This window comes from Capra hircus, chromosome 10 (assembly GCF_001704415.2).
Source record: "Capra hircus breed San Clemente chromosome 10, ASM170441v1, whole genome shotgun sequence".
NCBI classification, from domain to species: domain Eukaryota; kingdom Metazoa; phylum Chordata; class Mammalia; order Artiodactyla; family Bovidae; genus Capra; species Capra hircus.
Window position 1 is genome coordinate 684,684 of NC_030817.1, and position 18,671 is coordinate 703,354.

Below are 18,671 nucleotides of genomic sequence, written 5' to 3' on the forward strand. Positions count from 1 at the left end.
TATTCCTTGGAAGAAAAGTTATGACCAACCTAGATAGTATAATCAAAAGCAGAGACATTACTTTGCCAACAAAGGTCCGTCTAGTCAAGGCTGTGGTTTTTCCTGTGGTCATGTATGGATGTGAGAGTTGGACTGTGAAGAAGGCTGAGCGCTGAAGAATTGATGCTTTTGAACTGTAGTGTTGGAGAAGACTCTTGAGAGTCCCTTGGACTGCAAGGGGATCCAACCAGTCCATCCTAAAGGAGATCAGTCCTGGGATTTCTTTGGAGGGACTGATGCTAAAGCTGAAGCTCCAGTACTTTGGCCACCTCATGTGAAGAGTTGACTCATTGGAAAAGACTCTGATGCTGGGCGGGATTGGGGGCAGGAGGAGAAGGGGGCGACCCAGGATGAGATGGCTGGATGGCATCACGGACTCGATGGACGTGAGTCTAAGTGAACTCCGGGAGATGGTGATGGACAGGGAGGCCTGGCGTGCTGTGGTTCATGGGGTCGCAGAGAGTCGGACACGACTGAGCGACTGAACTGAACACACACATATATAACTGACATACAACGTTATATATTATAATCGGCGTGCAATATTACTGTAAGTTAACTGCAGATGCACCGCATAATGATTTGATGTCTGCATGTATTGCAGAACAGTCGCCGCAGTAAGTCTGGGTAACAGCCATCGCCACCCATAGTTATAGAATTGTTTGTTGTTATTGTGGTGAGAACTGTGAAGGTCTCCTCTTCTGGGAACTTTGAGGTATGCAGCCCAGTGCTGCTCACCGTCGCCACTGTGCCGTGCATCCCTTTCCCATAACCGGTCTGTCTTTGCCTGGAGGCTTGGCCTTTGACTGCCTTCGCCCGTCTCGCCCGCGCCCCCGGCTCGCACCTCTGGCAGCTGTCAGCCTGCCTTTTCTCGTTTCTTCCTTTGAGATTCCGCCTGTGAGTGAGATCATAAGGCACTTGTCTCTGTTTGCCTGATTCCACTTAGCGTGATGCCCTCACGCTTCATCCGTGATGTCGTCGGTGGCAGGATTTCATCTTTATGGCCAGATGATGTTCCATTCTATGTACGTGTAGAAATGCACGCAGACACGCGCACACACACAAACCACATTCTCTCTGTTTGGTCGTTCATTCGTTAATGGGCATTTAGGGTGTGTCTCTGTCTCCCGTTGTAAGCAACGCTGCGGTGAGCATGAGGGCGCACGTGTCTCTTCAAGTTAGTGCTTTTGTTTGCTTCAGAGGAACATTCAGAAGCGGGCTTGCAGGATCATATGGTGGCTCCGTTTTTAATTTTTTTGAGGGACCTCCATACTGTTTTGCATCGTGGCTGCACCAGTTTACGTTCCCACGAACTGTGCACAAGGGTTCCCTTCTCTCCACATCCTCAGTAGACTTTGCTTCGTAGTGTGGCGACTGCAGAGAATTTGTGGCCATCTCCCACACAAGTGTGTATTCACATTTCACTCGCTGTCCCCTAAAATCCTTTGCAGCTGGTTTGTTCAAACCAGGAGCACTCACTTGGTTGTCTGCTTGAAGACTCTCAACGTGGAGTGCTCCCTTTTTTATATCCATGGTTTATTGATCTGAAAACATATAGTGACTTTAGCTTATTCCTCTGCTGAATTCCAGTATTTGAGAAATCGGAGCTCAAGTCTTGATAAATGGACATTAGATATGTTTACTGGAACACACCATATCACAGTGCAGAAACCGACGATCTGGTTGTTAGTGATGCTCAGACTAAATTACAGAGGTGATCATCCGATCTGTTTATAATAGAGTTATGATTTTTTTCCCTCAGAAGTGAAAATAATCTGTGATGTTTTGATCCTTTATGGTTTTAACATTTAACACTTTGTAATTCATTGCTTAAATCAACTGTTTCATTGTGAGTTACAAAATTGTTTGTTGTTGTGATGAGAATGTTAAAGGGTTACTCTCTCAGAAACTTTCAGATGTGCAATCCAGTGTTACTAACTGCAGCCACCCTGCCGTACATTACATCCCCATGACTGACTTGTTCTGTAATTGGAGTTTGAACCTTTTAACTAAAGGGTGATTTTCTAAACCTGTCATTTCTTCTGCATCTATTAGTTGGCATTCTTCTGAAAAAGCATGGCTTTGTCTCATCCACTGTAATTTTTTGTTTACCCTGAGATCCTGAGATATAGTTTCTAATGGAAAGACCAGATGCGGTCCCTTTAATTGCCAGTATTCCAAGAAAGAAGTCGAAGAGCGTTCAGATGGTGCTGTGTTTCAGGATCCCTGATAGTCAGAGGCGGCCTGCTCTGGACACTGCCTGGCCTTTCTTGTTTTCACTTCGCAGTGTGTCCTGGGGCTCACTCTGCATCAGTTTGTAAAGCTCTTGCCCATTCTTTCTTGTTCCTGCACAGGTTTCCATTCCACTCCATAACACACCCAGTCAGTCCTCTAGGGTGGATCCTCGGGTTGTCTCCAGTCTTACCCTTTGATCCAGAGTACACAACTCGTACATGTCATTTCCCACTTGCGAAGGAAAAAAGTAGCCTTAATTCATGGGAAGAGGGTGCTCGGTCTATATTTTTGCATCTTCAATTTCCCATATACCTTTCCACCGGGGTTTTGCCATTTACACCCCCACTAGAACTGTGTTAGAGTGCCTGTTTCTCCACAAAGCATAGTCTCAAACTTCGGGATATTTATCTGTCTCATAGATAGGTGGTGTAGGGTTAATTTAAATCTTTTTAGTGGGGCTGAACATGCTTTCTTCTGTTTAAAAGGTCATTGGTCTTTTTCTGCAAATTGTCTGTGCCCTTTGCCCATTTGTTTTCATCTCAGTTTTCTAGGAGCTTTTAGGTTAATCGTTTTGATAGTCACAGTAAATCCTTCCCTGTTTTCCACTTTTCTTTTGACTTTATGATGTTTTACCATGTAAAACTTGATTAAATTTATATGGGATAGAATTTGTTTAAAAAGATCTTTATGGCTTAGGGAGTTCAAGTCAGAGTCAGAAAGATCGCAGATTCCCGGGGCTGTAAGGAGTCCACCAGCGTTTCTCCAGTGCTTGCATGGCTTTATTTTTTGCATGGAGAACGTCCCAACACCGTATACTAAAAAGTCCAGGCTTACACTGACTTGAGGTGCTGCCTTTTACGTGCCTTAAATTCTCTGCGTCTTCATGTCTTTCCTGACTGACTGACCTGTTTTGTCGAGTCATGTGCCATTACCAAGCCGTTTCAGTTTATCCAAGTTTTGCAGCATGGTTTAATACTCAGAAAGTCTAGACCCCCTTGTCTTTCATCTCTATTATTTTTCAGAGTTTTTGGGGTTCCAACATGTTTGTTTACTTTGGATGTGAACTTCAGAATCAAATTGTCTAGTTTTGGAGGGGGACTTGTTCGGGTGTTTTTAATTGCCGTTGGTCTTAAATTTTAAAAAAGTGATTTCGGGAGAACTGGCATTTGCATGATGCCGGCTATTCCTGTCCAGGAGCATGCTGCGTCTCCTCCTGGGCTGGAGTCTGCTTCCCTTGTTTTCTCCTCTCGGCATCTCCTAAGTCGGCCTTAGGCAGTCGGTCCGCTGTTGCTGCTGTCGGGAGGGTCCTTCTTCCCGCGGAGCCTCTGGCTGTGAGTTTCCGTGCGCCCGCTGCCCTCTCGCTGTCAGCGGGCTTTGCACCCGTGCTGTCTCTCAGCCTGCGTGCAGCGTGCCGTTGGCAAGTGTGCACTTTCTTAGGCTCAAAGTTTTGGTGAGGGAGTGGGTCGTGGAGATTCACAGGCATCCTTTCTGCTCTTCACGATGTTTTGGGAGCAGACATGGAAATCCAGGGCCAAGTCGTCATCACGCTTCTTCTGGGGTTCCTGGCTCACTGGGGATTACCAGGCTTGTTCCTTTGGATGAACGGTTCTTGTGGGCACAGGCGTCTCCACATGCTGAGCTTACCGCCCGCGGGCACGGGCGTCTCCACGCCTGGGCTTACCGCCGTCTTGGGCGCTTGCAGCTGCCGCCCCGTCTGTCTCTGCAGGCGCTGCGCGGTCGCCCCCGGAGTGCGCTCTGCTGCGTGTGACGGCCTCCGCCCATTTGTGTCCGCGTGCTGCCCTCTAAGTCAGGGGTCCGCGGCAGTGCGCTCAGTTTGGTCTCTGGACTGTAATTTGTTGGCCCCTGCAGTGAGCGCATCTAAGTCGCATCTGTGTTTTTCTTTAAACTCTACATCGTGAACGTCAGGCTTTGTTTTAATTTATATCTGATGGCATCATGCAGATTGGTGGGTTTTTTTAAAATATTTTTTTAGCCTCTCCAAATCTTACAACATGGAGCCCATTCCTCTTTTTATAACTTTCTTTGGTGCCTCTCTGCCTGGTTACAGCAAGAAGTATAAGCATATTTTCATCTGTTCTGTTTCTCTCCCTTAAAACTCACACTCATTTTAGCTGCAGGGGGAGGGAATTCTATGTGGAAAATAATCTGGGAAAACAATTTTTCTTTGTCAGTTAGTTATAATTTTGTCAAAATACCAGCTGATCTGTGACTATGTAAACTGTCAGATTAATCAGCAGAGTTCGCAAGACACTAAAGAAGCAAATCACGAAGGTCCTTATAAAGGTGATGCTGAGGAGCAGTCTCAGTGATGAACGCCGCCCCACCTGCCTTCCAGACAGTTCTGTCATTGTGAGTCACCCTTTCAACAAGAGCTCAAAGGCATTTAAGACACTGAAGTTTCACTTTTGAGTATTAATTTCATCTCAGAGATTGCAGGGGTGAGGATACTTGCTGAGATGGCGACAGTGAGAACGGTCCGTGATCCAGCTACAGCGCAAGCGAGACAGACTGCAGCTGAAGGAGCTCCCTCAGTAGATACGGCTGACGCGTAGCGCTGGGCCTCATTCAGAACTTTATAGTGATTCTGATGCCCCGGAGCGCATTTGCAAGAGGTACCGTCAGAACGTTGAGCTAAAACCGGAAGAAAAATTGAGATGACTCCGGCATGACATGGAAAGAAATTGCCGTCAGGTGTGTGTGATACATGGCGTGACGCCTGCTCCTGAGATTCAGCAGTGAAAGGAGCAGCCGGGCACCGTTCAGGGGAGGAAGCGCGGGGGAGTGCAGACCGGACGCGCGGGGTCCAGGAGGAGGAGGAGAAGCTGTGTGAGGGAGGATGAGAGGGGAGCAGGACCTGGAGAGCGGGGATGAGGAGGCCTGAACGGCGTGAGGGGCAGAGGAACGGCAGGTAGCTCTTCGGAAGTTCTACCCTAAGGAATACAAACCAGAGACGTTCTGAAGAGGATTTGAGATGAAAAGGCTAGATGACTGGAGATGGGTCAGAGTGTTACTAGATTTAAGTAGGTGTTTGGAGGCTGAAAGTGAAGCAGAGAAACTTTCTTTGGACGCAGGAGACCCAGGATTTAGCCCTTCTTTCTGTCGGTTTGCTGGCCACTTCCTCTCCTGCCAGCAGATTTCCATGCATTTGTGTGAACTAGGCAGAGCCTTGGAAAGCGGGCCAGGTCCTTCCGTGGCTGCCCTGCGTCCCCAGTGGAGAGTGACGCCGTCGGGTGGTGTCTGCAGTTTTCAGTGACACTCCAAGGCTCAGGGTCTCCGCTGGACCCCGGTTTCTCCATCTGTTAACAGAACGTGTGTATCTCTGACAGGGCTTCCCTGTTGGTCTGGGGGCCAAGAGTCTGCCTGCCCATGCAGGGGACGGGTGCATCCCTGGTTCCGGAGGATTCCCCACGCCACAGCCACGTGGCCCTCGTGCCATATCCACTGACCCCGAGTGCTGCAACCACTGAGGCTTGAGCCTGGGGCCTACGGGCCGCAGCAGGAGGGGCCCCCATTCACCACAGCTAAGACTCAGAGCAGCCAAAAATAAGTACATCAAAATAAGTACGTTAACAAAGAAGAACCACGGCCAGTGGAGAGGTTCGGCGTGAAGTCGGGTTAGATGCGCGGCCGGAACCACCCCCAGCTAGCTGCCAGTGTGTCTTTCTTCTCAGCAGAGTGAGTGTTTCCATGTTCTTAATGCCCTAATACAGTGATGCGAACAGTGTGATCAGGAAAAGTTGTTGCAGATACTTAGAGGTGGCTTCGAACACCTAATTGTTTTGTTTTGAAATGTAAATAATATGTACTTTAAAATCAATAATTTTGATTGAAACAGATGTTGTTTGTCCTAATGTTAATTCCATAAGATATGTTTGCCTTAGTCCCTTGGACTGCAAAGAGATCAAACCAGTCCATCCTAAAGGAAATCAGTGCTGAATATTCATTGGAAGGACTGATGCTGAAGCTGAAGCTCCAACACTTTGGCCCTTGATTCGAAGAGCTGACTCATTGGAGAAGACCCTGATGCTGGGAAAGATTGAAGGCAGAAGCAGAAGGAGACGACAGAGGATGAGATGGTTCAGTGGTATCACCTACTCAATGGGCATGAGTTTGAGCAAGCTCTGGCAGTTGGTGATGGACAGGGAAGCCTGGTATGCTGCAGTCCGTGGGGTCTCAAACAGTTGGACGTGACTGAGCGACTGAGCTGAACAGGTATCTGACATGTTATGCTAGTTTAAAGTACCCAATCTGCTATGTGGATATAGGGCTTCCCAGGTGGTGCTGATGGTAAAGAACCCGCCTGCCAGTGCAGAAGACAGAAGAGACGCGGGTTTAATGTCGGGAAGACCCCCCTGGAGGAGGGCGTGGCCCCCCGCTCCAGGACTCTTGCCTGGAGAATCCCATGGACAGAGGAGCCTGGCGGGCTACAGTCCATGGGGTCACATAGAGTCAGATACAACTCAGCAACCAGGCACGCATGCCCGCGGGGCAGGCCATACAGGGTCTTCAGACACCAGACCTAAAAGGACTCGGATTTAAGTTTCAGCTTCATCTCTTAATAACTGTGAGAGCTTGGGCAAGTCACTTGGTTACAAGCATGATCTACAAATTACTGATGTATCTCTTGGCCTCTTTACCGCACGTTAAATGGCGTTGACGCTGGGCTGGGCCGCTGAGGTGTTTGCTGGGCCATCTCACTTTGCTCTCCTTGCAGTATCCTTTCTCTTGGTTTGCAAACTGAAAAGTGTCCGTTTACTTTAGTGACGTAAGGTTGTTTTAAACCCTAGACTCCGCTGCTGTGGGGTGGAAGCTGCACTGCTCTGTTCAGAAGTGAGTGGAGGCTCTGTTAGGCAGGATGACAGCCATCCCAAGACGCCGAGAGTCTCTTCTTCAGAACTTGTGAGCATGTTGGGTTACATGCCGAACAAATTAAGAGAAGTAAGGTTGCAGATGGAATTAAAGTAATTAGTCAGCTGACCTTAGAATAGGGAGATTATCCTGGATCGCCTGGGTGGGCCCGGTATAAGCACAGGGCCCATAAAAGTGGGGAGGAAGGGAGGAGAGAGTCAGGTGGAGTGCGCCTGCAGGAGGGTCAGAGTGATGTGGGGCGAGATGCGATTCAGCCGCCTTGCTTGCTCGGGCGATGGAGGGGAGGGGCGGCACACGGGCCACCTCTTCAGTGCTGGAAAAGGCAAGGAAGCAGACTCCCCTGAACTCCCGAGAATAAACGCAGCTCTGCAAGCGCCTTGATCTAGCCCAGTGATGCCCACACCAGACTTCTAACCTACAACATAAAACAATGAATGTGTCTTATTTTAGGCACCAAGACTAGTAATTTGTTATAGCTGCAGTGAGAGGAGAACAGAGAGTAAGCAAGGAGCGAATCAGACCTGTAGACCACTCTCTAAGGAACTTGGGCCGGGAGAGGAGAGGAAGAAGAAAGAGAAGACGGGGTGTGCGGGATTCAGGGAGGATGCTCATGTTTTAAAGTGGGTGAGATTTTGCGACTTTGAATTTTCTCATTATTTGTGTGATGTCTGTGTTATTTTTATGCTTCTTAAAAGCACACTCCAGCTACTGCCACATAAAAGTCTTTAAAGGCGATTTATTTGCATCTGAATAAAAGGCTGCCTCTGCAGTCTTAAGCCTTGAGGCTTGCACTAAAACATCAGTTATTTAAGAAAACTTCTCTTTTGCTTAATACTGACTAAAACTAATTAGACCCTGTGGTACTTTCTAGAAATATACGTTAAACATTTATAAGCTTTGAAATTATCCTTACATTGAGAGAACAGATGTCAGGACACCATGTATTTGAATTTTATTTTGAAATTATTATAATTAAATATGTCATTGTTTTTTAGTTCTATAAATTGTAACTTATGTCTGTAAATAGTAACAGTAGTTAATAGTCATTTTTAAAAAAATGCTCACTGTGTGTTTGGCCCAAGTTTCAATAGCTCATTTAATCCCCATAACAGTCTTATATATGATGGAATTATTTGTATTCATATTTCATAGATACAGAGTATGAGCCATTCTGCATATAAAGATCATCACTTAGCAACTGCAGATGAACTGAAATATAGTCATTTCCACATAGGAAGTTCCCTGTAGTTCAATCAAGGAGCCAGTAGTGTGTGCAAGCGTCATATACGGTGTTCCGTTGTATGGGCTGTAAGTAAACCTCAGTGTGATTGTAAGTTGGTAAATGTTTTATAAAAGTCACCTTGTTGAAATGTGCCTCACTGCTCCAGAGAACATATCATACTTACTCACTGGTTTATTTAGAATTATTGTCACGAAGACATGCTGTTGATGGTCCCCTTCTTTCCTTCTGTTACGAACAGAATGTATTTTGAGACTTATTCTGAACATTTCCAGGAGGGGAGAGATCAGAATTTAAAGAGAGATTCATCGGGAAAGGTGTTTTTACCATATGATTGTTGTTGCTTAGTTGCTAGGTCATGTCTCTCTTTTGGGACCCGATGGACTGTAAGCCCGCCAGACTCCTCTGTCCGCGGTATTTCCCAGGCAGGAATGCTGGAGTGGATTGCCATTTCCTTCTCTGAGTCTCTGGTATCTCCTGTGTTGGCAGGTGGATTCTTTGTCCTTGAGCCACCAGGGAAGCCCTGTAAAGTTATTGTCGGTTCCATTTTCCTTTCCAGGACAGTGGTCCTGTCCACCGGTCCATCTAAGTTGCAGTTTTTAGCTATTACAGTATGTAACTCTTTCTTTCTTTCTACTGTTCCTGTTAATAAACTCAAGATGAAAAATCTGCCCTCATTCTCCTGTGTGGCTGCAGCAGCCGGTAAGCGGAGCATCGCATGTTCATTCAGTTCACGCAACCAGTATTAATGAGTGCTTGACATTTGCTGGTGTGTGACCCTGTGCCTGGCAGCGGGAAAGTTGCCCTGGGACTTTGGCCTGTCTCGTTGGTACTAGGTACAGCGTTGGATTCTGTCAGGACGCACTGAAATTGGCTTCTGGAATGAAGAGTGAGGCACCTGGTTAGAGGAGTGTGACTCTGTGTGGACTGTGCTCTCTGTAAAGCTTAAGTTTGCATGAGTCTACTATTGTAGAGGCTTTGGCGGTTTGGGGTTTTTTAAAATATCTTTAGGATTTTAGAATTATTCTTCCCCTACTTCAGCCTCATTCTCCCCCTCATCTTCCTCTGCTGAGCCCTCCATTGTGCTCTATGAATAATCCCATGTGCACAAACTCCCTAAATCTTAACTAAGTGTGCCTTACTTATCTAAAATCAAGCCTCCTGTCCTTGGAGGATGGTACTTCTTCAGCAGGCCCTTTCACAGAAGACCACCCACTGCCCCGTTCTAGTCCTTAATACACAACAAAGTGATGATGGTCAGGCGCCATTTAGAAGCTAACTGGTGCCTGGATGTGCGCCTGCCTTTCCCAGTGATTAGCCATCAGGGTTAGCTGTTCTTTCCTCCAGTTTCCTTCCATCCTCTCCAGTTTTAGTAACCATGTTGATAGCCAGTTCCACACCATGCCCGAGCTCCTTCTAGCAAACATGCTAGTTTTTGGCTGTGCTGGTCTTTCGCACACGCTTTCTCCAGTTGCAACAAGTGGGGGCTACTCTTGAGTTGCGGCTCACGGGCTCAGTTGCCCCACGGCATGTGGGATCTTTCCGGACCAGGGATTGAACCAGTGTCCCTTGCAATGCAAGGTGGATTCTTAACCGCTAGAAGCCTAACCATACGTTGGGCCGTATCACTCAAACCAGCCCCTGCTGAGACCTCAGAGTCTGGTGTCTTCCTTGACCACAATCCTCCATTCCTCTCTTCTCACACTCCCTGAGTCTGTTCTCCAGGTCTCATTGACTCTGCCTTTCCCTGAGTCTTTCCTGCCCGTTTCCCGGCACTGCCTTTGGGTGGTGGGTGCGTTCCTCACTGGCCTGAGATCTGCCTGGTCTGGCATACCGGCGTCGCTTGCTGAGTTAACCTTCCTCCTCACCTGACATGGAAGTTGCTTTTATTACTCTGCAGATTTTTTCCCAGTACCAGCTTTCTAAGCTTTCCTCATGTGTCTCCAAAATGTGTCAGTGGGGCCTGGCATGAACTTCGTGCTGGAGTCGGGGGTCCGCTGGGGTCGCGTGCCTCTCCTGTGAGTTTCCTCGCCTCTCCCGCCTCCCAGCCCTGCAGCCCCTGCCGCCACCCCCGTTTACTGACGCCGACAGGGATTGGGCTGCCTGCTGCAGACGCTCAGGTTTTCTTCCCCTCTCCTTTCTTCTGTATCTTGGAGTATGCCTGTCAAATTGGTAGAAATTAAAAATAATGGTAATATCAAGAGTTGGTGAGGGACTTCCCTTGTGGTCCAGTGGTTAGGACGCCACGCTTCCAGTGCAGGGGACGTGGGCTCGATCCTCGGTCAGGGAACTAAGATCCCACATGCCACGCGGCCAAAAGTAATAATAAAATAGTGTTTAAATTTTCTTTTTTAAATAAATGTCAGTTTTAACAAAAGAGTTGAGGAGAACTTTGTTTTCTGAGGCATCCATTCAGTCTTGGCGGGGAATATAAATAACCTTTCTGAGGAAAATACCTGTAACAATTGACAGCTATTATTAAAATTAAAAGGTGCGTATGTTTTGACTTAGGGTCGGAGATTAAAGCGCTCTGATATCTAATGTACATGTGATCAGAAGCCAGATCCTGGGCTGAGGAAGAGTAGTTAAAAAGAGCATTAGTGGGGCAAGTGACAAATTTTGAATAGAGAGTATAGATTAGATAACAGTGTTTTTATCATTAAGTTTCTGATACTGATAATTGTCCTGTGGCTGTATGAAGGAGTGTTCTTTTTTTTTTTTTAAGTATTTGCACATTGAAGGACTCAGGAGCTTGACATCTCCAGCTTATTCTCAGTTGGTTCAGGGACATTATGTGCACGCATGAAAGCACTCAGAGAATACTAACGCAGACGCGCAAAACGTCAACGATGGGTGAATTTGCAAAATGGATGTATAGGGATTCCTTTTGCTGTTCTTGCAAGTATTTTTTGTAAGTTTGAAATTGTATCAAAACATTAAAAAAATGAAACCCACAGGGAAGGCATTATGGTCTAGGAAAAGCGTTATAAACCAGGCCCAGATATAATGGACAGTCTTTACCAGCCTTGCTTGACCAAGAATGCAGTTCCAAGTTTCCTGCCACTCTCCCTTACGATGTAAGCCTGCGGAGCGAGATCAGAGACTAATGTTTCCAAAACAGCGTTATCCCAGTTGGTACCTTTGTCTGCCGCAAAGTTTGCTCTTTGTCTCAAGTCACTGCAGTATAACGGGAAGGGTGTGTGGGTTTCCTTCACTGTCCTGTGCGTGTTATTTCTCACAGTTGAACAGATGGTGAGATTTGGGCTGCACACAGTTGGAGGTCCTACCCTCTGGCAAGAACCTAGAGTGTAGCTCTTTGTTGCCAAATTCAGATCCATCTGCTTTAACTGGCAAATGAGTTGAGATGGTAACTGCAGGCAGGAAGGCCGAGGACTTTTTTGGAGAAAACAGGCCTGGGTCCAGTCCTGCCGCTGCTGCTGCTGAGTCGCATCAGTCGTGTCCGACTCTGTGCGACCCCAGAGACGGCAGCCCACCAGGCTCCCCCATCCCTGAGATCCTCCAGGCAAGATCACTGGAGTGGGTTGCCATTTCCTTCTCCAATGCATGAAAGTGAAAAAGGTCGCTCAATTGTGTCCAACTCTTAGCGACTCCATGGACTTCAGTCTGCCAGGCTCCTCCATTCATGGGATTTTCCAGGCAGGAGTACTGGAGTGGGGTGCCTTTCTTTCTCCGGGGTCCGGTCCTACAAGATAGAAATTGGCTTTCTTAAGTTCTGTGTCTGGAGAAGGCAATGGCACCCCACTCCAGTACTCTTGCCTGGAAAATCCCACGGACAGAGGAGCCTGGTGGGCTGCAGTCCATGGGGTCACTAAGAGTCGGACACGACTGAGCGACTTCACTTTCACTTTTCACTTCCATGCACTGGAGAAGGAAATGGCAACCCACTCCAGTGTTCTTGCCTGGAGAATCCCAGGGATGGGGGAGCCTGGTGGGCTGCCGTCTATGGGGTCGCACAGAGTTGGACACGACTGAAGCGACTTAGCAGCAGCAGCAGCAAGTTCTGTGTCAGAAGTTCTCAAAAAAAGTTGAAAGTCATTGTTTACTGTGGCCATTGGAAAGCAGTCTCACTACAGACTCCTAGGAAGGTCTCCTTTTGAGCACCGTGACATTCGCATGAGCCCTCCAGAATTTAACCATGAAAAGCATGTAAAATGGAGAAATTTTATGACCAAATGTATAGAATGATGGGACCCCAAACCTTTTAGATATCTGGAGGACAGAATAGGTGATTTAAGACTGTTTTTCTGACAGTGATTAGCAATACCAGTTGGGAATTCCAGGAGGGAAAAGGGCAGCTCTATGTAGCATTGTAAAAAATTCCTGTTTTTAGATGTAGAGAATAGACTTACGGACACGGAGAGAGAGGAGGAGAGGGCGAGACGCGTGGAGAGTAACACGGGAACTTACATGACCGTGTGCAAAGCAGACAGTCAACGGAGTGTGCTGCACGGCTCAGGGAACTCAAACAGGGGCCCTGCACCAACCTAGAGGGGTGGGAGGGGGGTTCAAAAGGGAGGGGACGCAGGTAAATCGATGGCTGAGTCACGTTGAGGGGTGACAGGAAACAGCAAAATTCTGTGAGGCAACTATCCTTCAATTAAAAAATAAATAAAATTTTAAAAATTCCTGTTTTTAGAGTTAGACTGCCTATGTTCATAATCCTTATTCTTTCACTGAAAAGATTATGCAGCTCTGGGTAATCTTTTTAACCTCTCTGAGTTTCACTGTTTTCTAGAGATTAATTTACTTTCTCTGGGAGTTATACTAGTATTTAATAGCACCAGCTTCATAGCATTGTTTCTGAGTATCAGATTTGTCATCGTATCTAAATAGAACAGGCACATTGAAAGTGCCCAGTATTTCTAGTTGTTACTAGGGCGTTGTCTAGTCTTAAAAGCAGTGAGCTGTGTTAAGATACAGATCTTAAAGGAAGTCAGCCAAAACTATGTTTTACATCACTTTAGTTCTTATCTGCCAGGAGCCCTTTCCCGCTCACCGTGACGAGCCGGGGTTACTAAGGTGCTGCTTCCACACAAACAGCAGTGGCCAGCGGTGTAGATGGAGCCAGCACCGCTTGGTCCATTTTCATTGTTTGTCCACAGAGGCAGACAGCCTCAGGAGTATCAGTAGAAACTGAACATTCTCATGCTGTTTGTTCCCGTAAAGAGGATAAAAACTCAGCATCGGCTTAAACAAAAGCCAGCCGTCATGCTTGCAGTTCGTTGTAGAAGAAATTGGCGGACACTTGAGAAATCTAGTTTCTAGAATTCTCATGAATGTATAATTTTTGAAAGGAAAGTTATTCACGGTAGATAAGTTGGCATGGACCAAGGCCCCCCAGGCAGAGTTGGCCTTAAACAACTCTGATAGTAGACAGTTTCCACTCAGGTGCTTTATTCCATCTGAGCTTTTCAGTACTTTTTTTTTTTTTAATGGAGGAATGTAATTTATGCCCAGTTGGCAAGGGGTGGGAGTGGAGGAGAGGAATTTGGGTTTTCATGATATCTCTGTAGTCCCACCACTGCTGACTCTCCCAGAATCTGCCTGCATTCCTGATTCCATTGTTCTAAGAGAATAAAAACTTTATAATTCAATTCAATTTAATAATAATCCTTGCAGTCTTTTCTAAAGTTTGTTTTATATGTTGTCTCACTGCCTGGCTAAGCTGTTTTTAATCTCAAGAGCAAGCGTCAGCATTCCCCTCTCCAGAGTTGCTGGCTGTCTGGATAAACGCAGAGGTGTAAAGACATCAGAGTGCAGTTCCAGCATACCCTCAGAAGTCAGAAATCTTGTTGACAACGAAGACCCGTGCTCCATTTCACTTTTGTAAGCTCTGAACCTCATCAGTCCAATTCCAAATACAAGAAGCTCCAGGACAGCTAATGCCAAGCAAGGCTAGAAGTCAGGGATAAGCGGTCTGAATGCTCAGAAACAGTGGTGCTGGGCGTCTGCGCTGCGATGATGCGGTGCTTGTTTGCTGCTGGCGAGCTGGAGGACGCTCCTCTCAGATGTGTCCCTTGTGCCGGCAGTCCACGTTTTGGTTTGTTTATAAATAAACTTGATTGGTGTGTTTCCATTCAGATTTAGAATGCTGTCTTAAGAGTGATGTTCTGAGAACTGTTCTGGCTGGCAACTCCCTGTAGAATCTAATAGAACAGGTGGCCCCTCCCTTCTCAGCAGGAGGCACACATGCTCACAGATGCTTGAAAAGCTGCGCATAATTTCAGGGAATTTATGAGGAGCCGCCTCTTGATGATCTGAAATTTACCTTTCTCTTCGGCAACCCACTCCAGTATTCTTGCCTGGAGAATGCTATTGGACAGAGGAGGCTGACAGGCTACATACACTCCATGGGGTTACAGGAGTCTGACGATGGGGTGACTAAGCCACCACCTTCCTGAAAGGATTTCAGAAGGGCTCTCTTGTCCCTTTTCACAGTCTGACAATGTGTGATTCAAGATGGTGATGATGATAAGTACCGTTTACTGAGCTTTCACTATTGGTTAGACACCTGTGTGTCCTCCTTGCCGGAAGTGAACTCCGAATCGCCGCATTCACATCTGCCCTTGCCGCAGGCTTGCACACTCAGCTGAGGCTCCGTCCCCGCCTTCCCTGTGCTCTGGGCGGGCTGGGCCCTGACCACCACTGCTGCCGCCCTTCTCCCAGGCTCCGTCACCTCTCCTTGTTTATTGCAGGTGGCCTCCCTACTTCCACTCTTACTGTTCTCAACAAAGAGCCAGTCATTGATCTATCAAAACGGAAACCTTGTCATACCGCTGCTGTGCTCCGAATCTTCCGAGGCTTCTTATGTCATTCAGAGTAAAGACGAAATCCTTAAAACGACCAGAGCCTCTGTGCTGTCCAGTGCCCAGAGAAAGCCGTGGGGAAGTAAAGAGAGCTGAAAAGGGACACATGGGGAGCTGAAGTGGCAGACTATGGGTGTGTACTTGCTCTCTTTCCCTTCAGCCTCTTGGAAAGGCATAAAGCTATATCTGGTTATAATTATGATGTATTATTGAGTATGTAACACGTATAGTTGTGCTATATATAACAATAATGTCTCAAACAGGAGGAAGAGAGAGTAGGCCTGTGTGGGAGTAATGTTTGTATATATCACTGGAATTAAGTCGGTATGAATCCCACACTGTTTGTGATAGTATATGGTAAGCCATAGAGTAACCACTGAGAAAATAACTTTTTAAAATGTTTACTTAATGAAAAAGAAGTAACGAGGAATAAAGGAACAAAGATATAAAATATATAGAAACTAAAAAAGTGAAATAGCAGACGTGAGAAGAACAATACAGAAAAGATCTGAATGGCCATGAGGGTGTGATCACTCACCCAGAGCCAGGCATCCTGGAGTGCGACGTCAAATGGGCCTTAGGAAGCATCACTCTGAACACAGCTTAATGGAGGTGATGGAATTGCCGCTGAGCTGTTTCAAATCCTGAAAGATGATGCGCTTAAAGTGCTGCACTCAATATGCCAGCAAATCTGGGAAACTCAGCAGCAGCCACAGGGCTGGAAAAGGTCAGCTTTCATCCAGTCCCAAAGAAAGGCAATGCCAAAGAATGCTCAAACTACCACACAATTGCGCTCATCTCATAGGCTAGCAAAGTAATGCTCAAAATTCTCCAAACTAGACTTCAACAGTACATGAACTGAGAATTTCCAGATGTTCAAGCTGGATTCAGAAAAGGCAGAGGAACCAGAGATCAAATTGCCAACATCCACTGGATCATTGAAAAAGCAAGAGAATTCCAGAAAAACATTTATTTCTGCTTCATTGACTACTCTAATGCCTTTGACTGTGAGGATCGCAACAAATTGGAAAAATCCTTCAAGAGATGGGAAATACCAGACCACCTGACCTGCCTCCTGAGAAACCTGTATGCAGGTCAAGAAGCAACGGTTAGAACTGGACATGGAACAACAGACTGGTTCCAAATCGGGAAAGGAGTACGTCAAGGCTGTATGTTGTCACCCTGTTTTTTTAAATTACATGCGGAGTACATCGTGCGAAATGCTGGGCTGGATAAAGTAGAAGCTGAAATCAAGATTGCCAGGAGAGATACCAGTAACCTCAGATATGCAGGTGACACCACCCTTACGGCAGAAAGCAAAGAGGAACTAAGCCTCTTGATGACAGTGAAAGAGGAGAGTGAAAAAGCTGGCCTTAAAACTCAGCATTCCGAAAACTAAGAGCCTGACATCCGGTCCCATCATTCCACGGCAGATAGATGGGGAAACAGTGGCATTGGTGAGAGACTTTATTTTCTTGGGCTTCAAAATCCCTGCAGATGGTGACTGCGGCCATGAGATTAAAAGAAGCTTGATCCTTGGAAGAAAAGCTACGACAAACCTAGAGAGCGTGTTAAGAAGCAGAGACATTACTTTGCCAGCAAAGGTCAGTATAGTCAGAACTATGGTTCTCCCAGTGAAAGTGAAATGAAAGTCGCTCAGTCATGTCCAACTCTTTGCTATATAGTCCATGGACTTCTCCAGGCCAGAATACTGGAGTGGGTAGCCATTCCCTTCTCCAGGGGATCTTCCCAACCCAGGGATTGAACCCAGGTCTCCCGAATCACGGTGGGATTCTTGACCAGCTGACCCACAAGCTGACCCACAAGGGAAGGCCTTGTGGCTCATACTGGCTTTTCCAGTAGTGACGCATGGATGTGAGAGCTGGACCATAAAGAAGGCTGAGTGTCGAGGAATTGATGCGTTTGAAGTATGATATTGGAGAAGACTCTTGAGAGTCCCTTGGACTGCAAGGAGATCCAACCAGTCAGTCCTAAAGTTAATCAATCCTGAATATTCATTGGAAGAATTGATGAAGGTGAAGCTCCAGTACTTTGGCCTCTTGATTCGAAGAGCCAACTCATTAGAAAAGACCCTGATGGTGGCAAGGTTGAAGGAAGGAGGAGAAGGGGATGACAGGATGAGATGGTTGGATGGCATCACCGATTCGATGGACGTGAGTTTGGGTGAATTCTGGGAGTTGGTGAAGGGCAGCGAAGCCTGACATGCTGCAGTCCACGGAGCTGCAGAGAGTCGGACACGACTGAGTGAATGAGCAACAGCAAGTCCAGCTGTGCCAGTGATGACACTCAGTGTGAATGGGCTAGTAGGTGCAGTCAAAGACAGGAGATTGTGAGAGGAGGGGAAAGACTCAACCGCGTACTGTCTGTAGTGTATGCACAGTAGGTTCAGAGGCGTGTTGTTGTTCAGTTGCTCAGTCGTGTCCAACTCTTTGCGACCCCATGGACTGCAGCCTACCAGGCTCTTCTGTCCATGGGATTTTCCAGGCAAGAGTACTGGAGTGGGCTACCATTGCCTTAAGATGGCAGTACTCCCCAAATTGATCTGTAGTTTTAACAAACCTCTCTCAAAATCCCAGCTTATTTTCTTATGAAAATTGACAGTCATTCTAAATTTTACATGGTAAAATCAAGGAACCTTAGAATAGCTAAAACAGTTTTGGAAAGGAAGAGTTAAATCGCAAGACGAACACTTTTAACACTTGCTGCAAAGCCACAGCAATCAAGAAAGTGTGGCACCAGAAGAAAGAGAGAAATGAGAGGACTGAGAGTCTAGACATAGACATGATAGGACTGAGAGTCTATAGAACTGAGAGTCTAGACATAGATCCTCACACGTGTGGTCAGTCAGCACTGGAATAAAGATAGACATAGACATAATAGAACTGAGAGTCTAGATCCTCACTTCTGTGGTCAATCAGTTTTTTGGCAAGGATGCCAGTGAGGAAAGAATAGTCTTAAACTAATGGTACTGGGGCAGCTGGGTAACCACATGCAAACATGTGAAGTACGTTTGCAGTAAGCCCTGGAAAGATGCTGAATCATGTTTTATTCAGGAAAATGCAAGACCATGATGACACACCACGACACACCAGACAGACATACCCTAACTCACAGCGCATCAAAGCGTAACTCAGAAAGGGCCAGAGGCGAAAAGTGAGAACTGAGCCTGTAAGTCTCTTAGAGGAAAACATAGGGGTACATTTTTTGACATTGGTTTTGGCAGTGATTTCTTAAATGTGACATCAAAAGCAAAAGCAGCTAAAGAAAAATGATAAATTGGGACTTCTGGGAGGGAGTGTGTAAAAATATTTTAAATTTGAATCTATAGTGATGGTTGCACCAGTCTTCATATGTGAAAAACCACTGAATCTTACACTTCAAACTGGTGGATTTCACAGTGTGTGAATTATACTTCAGTC

At 46.5% G+C, this 18,671-nt stretch overlaps 1 protein-coding gene across 6 annotated transcripts in view; it reads left to right on the plus strand.

Annotated features, from left to right (window-relative positions):
* The window catches only part of RPS6KA5 (ribosomal protein S6 kinase A5), a 184,900-nt gene that overhangs the window by 85,215 nt on the left and 81,014 nt on the right, over positions 1–18,671 (plus strand). The window contains exon 1 of one of the 6 annotated variants that reach the window (XM_018053832.1): positions 15,266–15,364. The exons of the other annotated variants lie outside the window; for them this stretch is intronic. Within the exon in view, the coding sequence (XP_017909321.1) occupies positions 15,361–15,364 (4 nt within the window). The 5' untranslated portion in view covers positions 15,266–15,360. Of the gene's footprint in view, positions 1–15,265; positions 15,365–18,671 lie in introns of those variants that run through there. 6 annotated transcript variants of the gene reach the window in all.